This window comes from Somniosus microcephalus, chromosome 1, assembly GCF_052327205.1.
Source record: "Somniosus microcephalus isolate GS21.2 chromosome 1, FLI_Smic_1.0, whole genome shotgun sequence".
Lineage (NCBI taxonomy): Eukaryota > Metazoa > Chordata > Chondrichthyes > Squaliformes > Somniosidae > Somniosus > Somniosus microcephalus.
The window spans coordinates 126,243,992-126,256,127 of record NC_140987.1 but is presented as its reverse complement, the minus strand read 5'-3'; the positions used below and the strand labels follow the sequence as shown (position 1 = coordinate 126,256,127).

The following is a 12,136-nucleotide window of genomic DNA, read 5'->3' as shown; positions in this document are numbered from 1 at the left end:
TGTTTAATGGTCCACCACCATTCATGACTGGATGTGGTAGGACTGCAGAGTTTTGATCTGATCTGTTGATTGTGGGATCTCTTAGCCCTGTCTATAGCATGCAGCTTCTGTTTTTTAGCATGCATGTAGTCCTGTGCTGCAGCTTCCCCAGGTTGGCACCTAATTTTTAGGTATGTCTGGTGCTGCTCCTGGCATACTCTCCACACTCCTTATTGAACCAGGGTTGGTCATCTGGCTTGATGGTAATGGTAGAGTGAGGGAGATGCTGGGCCATGAGGTTACAGATTGTGGTGGAATACAATTCTGCTGCTGCTGCTGATGGCCCACAGCACCTCTAGATCTGTTCTGAATCTATCCCATTTAGCACGTCGTAGTGCCACACAACATGATGGAGGGTGTCCTCAGTGTGAAGTTGGGACTTCGTCTCCACAATGACTGTGTGGTGGTCACTGCTACCAATATTGTCATGGACAGATGCATCTGCGACAGTTAGATTGGTGAGGACGAGGTCAAGTAGGTTTTTCGCTCATGTAGGTTCTCTCACCACCTGTCGCAGGCCCAGACTGGCAGCTATGTCTTCAGGTCTCGGCCAGCTCAGTCAGTAGTGGTGCTACCGAGCCACTCTTGGTGATGGACATTGAAGTCCCCCACCCAGAGTACATTCTGTGCCCTTGTTGCTCTCAGTGCTTCTTCCAAGTGGTGTTCAACATGGTGGAGTACTGATTCATCAGCTGAGGGAGGGCGGTAGGTGGTAATCAGCAGGAGGTTTCCTTGCCCATGCTTGAGCTGAAGCCAGGAGACTTAATGGGGCCCGGAGTCAATGTTGAGGACTCCCGGGGCCACTCCTTCCAACTGTATACCACCGTGCCGCCACCCCTAGTGGGTCTATCCTGCCGGTGGGACAGGACACACCCAGGGATGGTGATGGAGGAGTTTGGGACAGTGGCTGAAAGGTATGATTCTGTGAGTATGACTATGTCAGGCTATTGCTTGACTAGTCTGTGGGACAACTCTCCCAATTTTGGCACAAGTCCCCAGATGTTGGTGAGGAGGACTCTGCAGGATCGACTGGGCTGGGTGTGCCGTTGCTGTGTCTGTAGCCGGTGCCGCGGTCGATGCCGGGTGGTCCATCTGGTTTCATTCTTATTATATTTCGTAGCAGTTTGTTACAACTGAGTGACTTGTTAGGTCATTTCAGAGGGCAGTTAAGAGTCAACCACATTGCTGTGGATCTGGAGTCACGTATAGGCCAGGCCAGGTAAGGACAGCAGATTTCCTTCCCTAAAGGACATTAGTGAACTAGATGGGTTCTGTGTATCAAACCGTACTGACATTCCACCTCCACTGAGCAGCATTTTGTCCCTAATCCACCCCACACCCCCAATCAAGAAACCTTCACCCATCTCCATTGATCAAGATTCCATCTGTTTCTTTTCCCTCTTGAACCTCAGCAGGCACATCTGGTACCTTCTCCTCCTTTGAGCATTTCATCTCGTTCCACCCCTTTCGCCTCTCCTTTAAAATCCTCATTCACTACCGCCTACCCAAGTACCACACCAAGTTTCTCACCAAGATAACTTCACTGCTTTCCACCCTCAGCCTCTGCACTGAGCAACTTCTCATCCTCCATCTCAACTCATCATGCCCTCTCTCCTCTGACTTCATTGCCCTCCTATCCTCCCTCCATATAAACTCTTCCACCCATATTCACAGCCATTCCCTCAACCTTGCCATCTCACATGACCTCTATACTTCCATCATGTCAATCACAGATAAGGCCACCTCTGATCACTTCCTTCCATCCCTCTCATCTCACAACCCCCTTCCAACCCCACTTCCTTCTGTGTCCGCCCCTGGAAAAAACTCTCCCACAAGTCACTTACAACGGCACTTTCAAATACCCAACTGTCTAGCCTTTGGCCCTCCATTCACCACAACATTTCTGCAGCTACCGATCTGCTCAATCATACTCATTTCCACCTTTGATGGCCTCTGTCCCCATTACTCTCTCTCACCCTGGCCGCTCCCCCTGGTACGGCCCTCATCTCCACTCCACTCCACTCCACTCCACATTCTCCCCGTGTTTGCGTGGGTTTCCTCCGGGTGCTCCGGTTTCCTCCCACAGTCCAAAGATGTGCGGGTTAGGTTGGTTGGCCATGATAAAAAAAAATTGGCCCTTAGTGTTAGGGGGGATTAAATACGTGGGGTTACGGGGTTACGGGGATAGGGCTTGGGTGGGATGGCTGTCAGTGTAGGGACCGGGTGCTAGGGTTTGGATGATCAGCCATGATCTCGTTGAATGGCGGAGCAGGCTCGAAGGGCCGAATGGCCGACTCCTGCTCCTATCTTCTATGTTTCTATGTAAGTCCAAAGGATGCAGACTTGAATGTTATGGTGGACAACTGGTTTAGCCATTCATCACCAGATCTGGCGGGACCACATAATGTACTATCAGGTCCTGCTCTCCGCTGCCAAAATTGCTCAATATTCCAGGATTATCCTGGAATGCAAAGGTAACCCCCAGCTTCTCCTCTCCACTACAATCCGTCTTCTAAAACCCCTCTCCCCTGCCTCCTCTACCCTCACCTCTAACAAGTGCGAGGAGCTCATGGACTTCTTTGCCACTAAGAATCAGACCACCCATTCAGCTACCTCAGCCGCTTCCCTCCCTTCCCTTAGCCTACCAAGCCAAACTTCCCCTAAGGTTCCACCCTGCCCAAGAAATTAATTTGCATCTTTCTCTACTTTCTCTCCTATCTCCCTTCATGCCCTCTCTGAGCTCATCTGGTCCATGAAACCGCCCCTCCTCCTCCCTCGACCCTATTCCCACTAAAGTGCTGACCACCCAACCTCCCTTCCTGGCCCCCAAGTTAGCTGACAATGTTAACGGTTCCCTCTCCTCAGGTACAGCACCCCCTCCCCTTCAAATCTGCCGTCATGACCCCCTCCTTAAAAAACTCACTCTTGACACCCCCCCAACTGTCCTTGCAATCTATCACCACATCTCCAACCTCCCTTTCCTCTCCAAAGTCCTTGAACATGTTGTCGCCTCCCAAGTCCGTGCTCATCTTTCCCGTAACTCCATGTTTGAACCCCTCCAATCAGGTTTCCACCTCTGCCACAGCACTGAAACAGCCCTTATCAAAGTCACAAATTACATCCTATGTGACTGTAACAATGGTAAACTGTCCCTCCTCGTCCTGTCTGCAGCCTTTGATATGGTTGTGGTGTGGAGATGACTGACCTGTTTGGACACCATTCACACCTTTGACTGCTGTGATTATCTCTCTGCCGAGGTGTGATTAATGGCAGTTGGAAAGATTACCTGTAAACATCTGACATGATTCTCTGACTATATAAGCTGTGTCTTTATGCATTTCTCCACTTCACCTGAAGAAGGAGCAGCGCTCCGAAAGCTTGTGATTTCAAATAAAGCTGTTGGACTATAACCTGGTGTTGTGTGACTTCTTACATTGATATGGTTGACCACACTATCCTCCTCCAACGCCTCTCCTCCGTCGTTCAGCTGGGTAGGATTGCACTTGCCTGGTTCCATTCTGATCTAGCCAGTCGTATCTAGAGAATCAGCTGAAATAGTTTTTTTTTCCGCTCCCGCATTGTTAACTCTGGAGTCCCCCAAGAATCTATCCTTGGCCGCCTCCTATTTCTCATCTATATGCTGCTCCTCGGCAACATTATCCAAAAATAAAATGTCAGGTTCCACATATACACTGACGACACCCAGCTCTACCTCACCACCACCCCTCTCAATCCCTCCACTATCTCTGATTTGTTATGCTGCTTGTCCGACATCAAGTACTGGATGAGCAAAAATTTCCTCCATCTAAATATTGGGAAGACCGAAGCCATTGTCTTCGGTCCCCGCCACAAGCTCTATTCCCTAGTTACCAACTCCATCCCTCTCCCTGGCCACTGTCTGAGATTGAACCAGACCATTCACAACCTTGATGTTCTATTTGGCCTCGAGATGAGCTGCCGACCACATATCCGCGCCATCACTAAGACCACCTATTTCCACCTCCGTAACATCGCCCGTCTCCGACCCTGCCTCAACTCATCTGCTGCTGAAACCCTCATCCATGCCTTTGTTACCTCTTGACTTGACTATTCCAATGCTCTACTGGCCGCCTCCCATTTTCCATCCTCTGTAAATTGGAGCTCATTGAAAACTCTGCTGCCTGTATCCTAACTCGCACCAAGTCCCGTTCACCCAACACCCATGTGCTCGCTGACCTACACCGGCTCCCAGTCTGACAACACCTCAATTTTAAAATTCTCGTCCTTGTTTTCAAGTCCCTCCATGGGCTTGCCCCTCTATATTGTTGTAACCTCCTCCAGCCCTACAATCCTCCAATATTTCTGCGCGCCTCCAATTCTGGCCTCTTGTGCATCCCAGATTTTAATCGCTCCACCATTGGTGGCCGTGCCTTCAGCTGCCGAGGCCCTAATCACTGGAATTCCCTCCATAAATCTCTCTGCCTCGCTACAGCTCTCTCTTGCTTTAAGATGCTCCTTAAAACCTATCTCTTTGACCAAGTTTTTGGTCACCTATCCTAATATCTCATGTGGCTCAGTGTCAAATTTTGTTTGATAATGCTCCTGCCAAGCACCTTGGACATTTTACTATGTTAAAGGCGCTATATAAATGCAAGTTGTGTTGTTGATGATTTCACCCATACTGTGCAGCATTTTGATCCTTGCCTCCCTCCCCAATGAGCACCCTAATGACTCCCATTTCCCAAACCCACTAACCAACATTGCGACCTCCACTGAATAATCATCCAAACGTCCTTCAGTTCCTCCTCTTACTCTTCCCCACTCCCATCTGTCCCCCTGTGCAGCTCTGCCATTCCCCTTCCTGAAAGCCTCTTCCACCTCCCTCCTCCCAGTCCCAACTCCAAAACCCCTCCTCATTGCCCTTCTCCTCCACCATTCTGCTCTCCCCTTCCACAGCATAGTGGGTTAATGCACTTGTATAAAAATTCATATATGCGTTATTTTAACAAACTGAATATCGTGCATGTAACAATTTTACATGATGCTTTAGTCTCAGTGCTAGAAATAGCATTCAGCAGTATTTCAAACCCCAGGGGTTGATCTTATTTGGCTCAAGCCAAATGCTAATGTGACTGTGCAGAACCAACTCAAGTACCATCATAAGGTCAGAAGTGGGGATGTTCGCTGATGATTGCACACTGTTCAGCACCATTCGAGACTCGTCAGATACTGACGCAGTCCGTGTCCATATGCAGCAAGACCTGGACAACATTCAGACTTGGGCTGACAAGTGGCAAGTAACATTCGCACCACACAAGTGCCAGGCAATGACCATCTCCAACAAGCGAGACTCTAACCATCTCCCCTTGACATTCAATGGCATTACCATCGCTGAATCCCCCACTATCAACATCCCGGGGGTTACCATTGATCAGAAACTGAACTGGACCAGCCATCTAAATACTGTGGCTACAAGAGCAGGCCAGAGGCTGGGAATTCTGCGGCGAGTGTCTCACCTCCTGACTCCCCAAAGCCTTTCCACCATCTACAAGGCACAAGTCAGGAGTGCGATGGAATACTCTCCACTTGCCTGGATGAGTGCAGCTCCAACAACACTCAAGAAGCTCGACACCATTCAGGATAAAGCAGCCCGCTTGATTGGCACTCCATCCACCACCTTCAACATTCACTCCCTCCACCACTGGCGCACTGTGGCTGCGGTGTGTACCATCTACAAGATGCACTGCAGCAACTCGCCAAAGCTCCTTCAACAGCACCTTCCAAACCCGCGACCTCTACCACTTAGAAGGACAAGGGCAGCAGATGCATGGGAACATCACCACCTACAAGTTCCCCTCCAAGCCACACACCATCCTGACTTGGACCTGTATCGCCGTTCCTTCACTGTCGCTGGGCCAAAATCCTGGAACTCCCTTCCTAACCGCATTGTGGGTGTACCTACACCATATGGACCACAGCGGTTCAAGAAGGCGGCTCACCACCATCTTCTCAAGGGCAATTAGGGATGGGCACTAAATGCAGGCCTAGCCAGCGACGCCCACATCCCATCAATGAAAAAAATTTTTTTTTAAATAATTGGGAATTGACTATAGGTAGACCAACCTGAAGTGTGAGATCACATCCTCCTCTTTCCTCTCCCCTTCTCCTATCTTCCCTTCTTCCTTGTCCCTCCCCTCCTCCTCTTTTCTCACCTCCGTTCCTCTCCTCTCTTCCTCAGCCTTTTTTCTCCCATCGTCTCCTCCCTCCTTCTCCCCTCCTCTCCCTCACCCCTTTCCTCTCCTATCTGCCTCCTCATCCCTGTCCTGTCTAGGTCCAGTTATCCCTCCACCATCTAACCTTGCCTGACCTGACTACTATACTCTAGGCTCCCTGTATACAATGCCAAGGGGGATTGACTAATTCATTTTAGAAAACAAAATCAATAGATCAATAAAATCAAATCCTATCAATCTGGTAATTTTCTGATTTGCTATTTTCTACCTATTTTTGATGATCTTTTTGTTCTTTTCAAGGTAAAAAATATAATTGCTGGGGGATGGAACAATTTTCTACTGTTAAGTGTCAGCATCAAGCAGTCCAATTTCATGTACAGCACAAACAGGTGCTGTGCAAATCTACCTCTAGTCTATACCAATGTACCCAATCCAATCTCAGAACTGCACCAGCATTTCCATTTCTCCAAGGCAGCTATAATTGTAGCCTTTAACATTGAGACTGCCAATTTACTTGTAAGTAATGCCTGATTGAAGGCTAAAATTATGATTTATTTTACAAAAGATAGAGGCCATCAAAAGCACCATCAAGCAAAGGTGAGATATTGAGCCAAAGCGGGTCGAAGGGGGGAATGGGGGAAACAGTCACAGGAAGTAGACCTATGTGTTGCAACACACCACTTCCCTGTGATCAAACCATGATGGTGTTCAACCAGAAAGGCCAGACAGCGCAGTGGGTTAATACACTTGTATAAAAATTCATGTATGGATTATTTTAACAAACTGTGAAAATCACGCATGTAACAATTTTGCATGATGCTTTAGTCTGAGTGTTAGAAATATCATTCAGTAGAATTTCAACCCCCAGGGGTTGATCTTATTTGGCTCAAGCCAAATGCCAATGTGATTGTGCAAAACCAGTACTTGTCCATGAGACACACCTCCTGCTCCCTCGACCCTATTCCCATCAAACTGCTGACCACCCAACTTCCTTTTCTGGCTCTCATGTTAGCTGATATAGTTAATGGTTCTCTCTCCTCAGGTACTGTCCCCCTCTCCCTCAAATCTTCCGTCATCACCCCTCTCCTCAGAAAACCAACCCTTGATCCCTCTGTCCTTGCAAACTACCGCCCCATCTCCAACCTCCCTTTCCTCTCCAAAGTCCTTGAATGTGTTGTCGCCTTCCAAATCCTTGTCCATCTTTCCCGCAATTCCATGTTTGAATCCCTCCAATCAGGCTTCCGCCCTTGCCACAGTACTGAAACAGCTCTCATCAAAGTCACAAATGACATCCTTTGTGACTATGACAAAGGTAAACTATCCCTCCTCATTCTTCTTGACTTGTCTGCAGCTTTTGATATGGTTGACCACTCCATCCTTCTCCAATGCCTCTCCACCATTGTCCAGCTGGGTGCGACTGCACTCACCTGGTTCCATTCTTATCTATCTAATCGTAACCAGAGAATCACCTGCAATGGCTTCTCTTCCCGCTCCTGCATCGTTACCTCTGGTGTTCCACAAGGATCTATCCTTGGCCCCCTTCTATTTCTCATCTACATGTTGCACACTGGCGACATCATCCGAAAACACAGCGTCAGTTTCCACATGTACGCTGCCGTCACCCAGCTCTACCTCACTACTTCTTCCCTCGACCCTCCACAGTCTCTAAATTGTCAGACTGCTTGTCCAACATGCAGTTCTGGATGAGCAAAAATTTTCTCCAATTAAATATTGGGAAGACCAAAGCCATTCTTTTCAGTCCCGCCACAAACTCCGTTCCCTAGCTACTGACTCCATCCGTCTCCCTAACATCTGTCTGAGGCTGAACCACGCTGTTCGCAACCTTGGTGTCATATTTGACCCTGAAATGAGCTTCCGACCACACATCCGCAGCATAACTAAGACCGCCTATTTCCACCTCCGTAACATCGCCCATCTCCACCCTTGCTTCAGCTCATCTGTTACTGAAAACCTCACCCATGCCTTTGTTACCTCTAGACTTAACTATTCCAATGCACTCCTGGCTGGCCTCCCACATTCTACCCTACATAAACTTCAAGTCATCCAAAATTCGACTGTCTGTGTCCTGACTTGCACCAAGTCCCGTTCACCCATCACCCCTGTGCTTGCTGACCTACACTGGCTCCCGGTTAAGCAACGCCTTGATTTCAAAATTCTCATCCTTGTTTTCAAATCCTTCCAAGGCCTTGCCCCTCCCTATCTCTGTAATCTCCTCCAGCCCCACAACTGCCCCCCCCCAAGATATTTGCGCTCCTCTAAATCTGCCCTCTTGAGCATCCCTGATTATAATCGCTCAATCATTGGTGGTCGTGCCTTCTGTTGCCTAGGCCCTAAGCTCTGGAATTCCCTGCCTAAACCTCTCTACCTCTCTTTCCTCCTTTAAGATGCTCCTTAAAACTTACCTCTTTGACCAAGCTTTTGGTCATCTGCCTTAATTTCTCCTTATGTGGCTCGGTGTCAATTTTTTTGTCTTCTAATACTCCTGTGAAGCGCCTTGGGACGTTTTACTACGTTAAAGGCGCTATATACAGTAAATACAAGTTGTTGTTACTGTTGTTGTTCTTTACAATTTTCAAATGATGCTGATTGGTCTCAAACATGAGTGGAGTACTTTCCATTGTTGCTGCCTTGCTGAAAAGTATGATTGGTGGAGATCCTCCCATGTGTTAGTGCCTCACAAGGGTAACTTTAATCTGGTTGGATTACTCCCAGTCAAATGTGAACATGTAGTGTTGTCAATCTGAACACTGCTTATTCAAAGACTGATTAACAAAGAATAGAGTTTTAAGATGATTAAACGTTTTCAACTCATTTTCATTGGTTTTCTATCCTCTTACGGATTGAAGAGGCCGATCAAGTGGAAAGTATATATGAATTCTCACCATCCATGGCAGGTTGCTCCTCAGATTCATCGGGGGATGGGAGGCATGATTCTGTTGTCTCAACGTTTGTTATCAACTGCTTGGTTAAAGAATAGTAACTGCGGCTCTGAGCAAGTGTGGATCTGAAAAAGGTGATGTCACAGAATCAGTCGAGACACAGTACTCTGCATACATAAGAAATAAAAATAGATGATTTACTCAAGTGATAGTTTTCACCTTCCTATATTCAATAGCCCAATGTCTTAAGCAACCTGTCTTATGCTATTTATTTGTTTTTCAATATATACAGAATTTTAAATTTGTTGCTTTCTCTACATTTCTCAATTTATTTTTATTTACAGTAATTACTGCATATTCTATTTTTGGCTTTTCAAAATGTTTAATCTGAAATTAAGGATAACAGTAAACATCACTTGGCCAGGGTTCACTCTCCTATCCAAAGGCCCCTACTGGAAGTGTGCTTGCCTGAATGTTGGGTGAGAGCAGGATCAGATTTGTCTATGCTGTGCTGTGATTGAATAGCCTGCCAACACGCACTGTCAAGGCTCACATAAGAACATAAGAAATAGGAGCAGGAGTAGGCCATACGGCCTCTCGGGCCTGCTCCGCCATTCAATAGGATCATGGCTGATCTGAATCTAGACTCACGTCCACTTCCCTGCCCTCTCCCAGTAACCCCTAATTCCCTTATCTGCTAGGAAAATGTCTATCTCCATTTAAAATTTATTTAATGTTGCAGCTTCCACAGCTCTCTGGGGTAGCAAATTCCAAAGATTTACTACCCTCTGAGTGAAGAAGTTTCTCCTCATCTCAGTTTTGAAAGGGCAGCCCCTTATTCTAAGATTATGCCCCCTAGTTCTAGTCTCACCCATCAGTGGAAACATCCTCTCCGCATCCACCCGATCAAGCCCCCTCACAATCTTATATGTTTTGATAAGATCGCCTCTCATTCTTCTGAACTCCAATGAGTAGAGTCCCAACCTACTCAACCTTTCCTCATACGTCAACCCCCTCATCTCTGGAATCAACCGAGTGAACCTTCTCTGAACCGCCTCGAGAGCAAGTATATCTTTTCTTAAATATGGAAACCAAAACTGCACGCAGTATTCCAGGTGTGGCCTCACCAATACCCTGTATAACTGCAGCAAGACTTCCCTGTTTTTATACTCCATCCCCCTTGCAATAAAAGCCAAGATTCCATTGGCCTTCCTGATCACCTGCTGCACCTGCATACTAACTTTTTGTGTTTCATGCACCAGGACCCCCAGATCCCTTTGTACTGTAGCACTTTGCAGTTTCTCTCCATTTAGATAATAACTTGCTCTTGATTTTTTTCTGCCAAAGTGCATAACCTCACACTTTCCAACATTATATTGCATCTGCCAAATCTCTGCCCACTCACTTAGCCTGTCTATGTCCTTTTGCAGGTTTTTTATGTCCTCCTCACTCACTGCTTTCCCTCCCATCTTTGTATCGTCGGCAAACTTGGATATGTTGCACTCGGTCCCTTCCTCCAAATCGTTAATATAGATTGTAAAGAGTTGGGGTCCCAGCACTGACCCCTGTGGAACACCACTAGTTACTGATTGCCAGCCCGAGAACAAACCATTTATCCCAACTCTTTGTTTTCTGTTAGATAACCAATCTTCCACCCATGCCAGTATATTACCCCCAATCCCGTGATTTTTTATCTTGATCAGTAATCTTTTGTGTGGAACCTTGTCAAATGCCTTTTGGAAGTCCAAATACACTACATCCACTGGTTCCCCTTTATCCACCCTGTATGTTACATCCTCAAAGAATTCGAGCAAATTTGTCAAACATGACTTCCCCTTCGTAAAACCATGCTGACTCTGTCCTATTAAATTATGTTTATCCAAATGCTCTGTTACTGTTTCCTTAATAATGGGCTCCAACATTTTGCCAACCACAGATGTTAGGCTAACTGGTCTATAGTTTCCAGCTTTTTGTCTACTTCCCTTCTTAAATAAGGGTGTTACATTAGCAGTTTTCCAATCTGCCGGGACCTTTCCTGAGTCCAGGGAGTTCTGGAAAATGATCACCAATGCATCCACAATCCCTACCGCCACTTCTCTCAAGACCCTAGGATGTAGGCCATCAGGTCCGGGGGATTTATCCGCCTTAAGTCCCATTATTTTACTGAGTACCATCTCCTTAGTGATTTTAATCATGTTTCGCTCCTTCCCCCCCATTGCCCCCTGTTTGTCCAGTGTTGGGATATTTTTAGTGTCCTCTACTGTAAAGACTGATACAAAATATTTGTTCAGCGTCTTTGCCATCTCCATGTTCCCCACCACTAGTTTCCCGGTCCCATCCTCTAAGGGACCAACGTTCACTTTAGCCACCCTTTTTCTTTTTATATAGCTGTAGAAACTCTTGCTATCTGTTTTTATATTTTTTGCTAGTTTACTTTCATAATCTATCTTCCCTTTCTTAATTAATCTTTTAGTTATTGTTTGCTGGCTTTTAAATGCTTCCCAATCTTCTATCCTCCCACTAGATTTGGCTAATTTATATGCCCTTGTTTTCAGTCGAATACTATCCTTTATTACTTTACTAAGCCACGGATGGCTGTCTTTTCTTTTACTCCCCTTTTTCCTCAGTGGAATATATTTATCTTGAAAGATGTGAAATATCTCCTTGAATGTAGACCACTGCTCTTGTACCGTCTTACACTTTAATCTGTTTTCCCAGTCCACTTTAGTCAATTCTACTCTCATACCTTCATAGTCTCCTTTATTTAAGCTCAGTACGCTGGTTTGAGATCCAACTCTCTCACCCTCAAACTGAATTTGGAATTCAACCATATTATGGTCACTCATTCCAAGGGGATCCTTTACTAGGACATTTTTTACACATGAGTAATGACCACTTGGGCAGAATACTGGCTTCTTCCCTCAGGAAAGGACAGGACAGAAGACAATTGGTGAGAAACTAAACACTTGACACTACGGGCAGAAC

At 46.5% G+C, this 12,136-nt stretch overlaps 1 protein-coding gene across 1 annotated transcript in view; it reads right to left on the bottom strand.

Annotated features, from left to right (window-relative positions):
• frmd3 (FERM domain containing 3) overlaps positions 1-12,136 on the bottom strand; it is a 457,194-nt gene that overhangs the window by 63,778 nt on the left and 381,280 nt on the right. Inside the window, exon 14 of the mRNA XM_085985481.1 lies at positions 9,155-9,276. Coding sequence (XP_085841607.1) covers positions 9,155-9,276 — 122 coding nt within the window. The remainder of the gene's footprint in view (positions 1-9,154; positions 9,277-12,136) is intronic.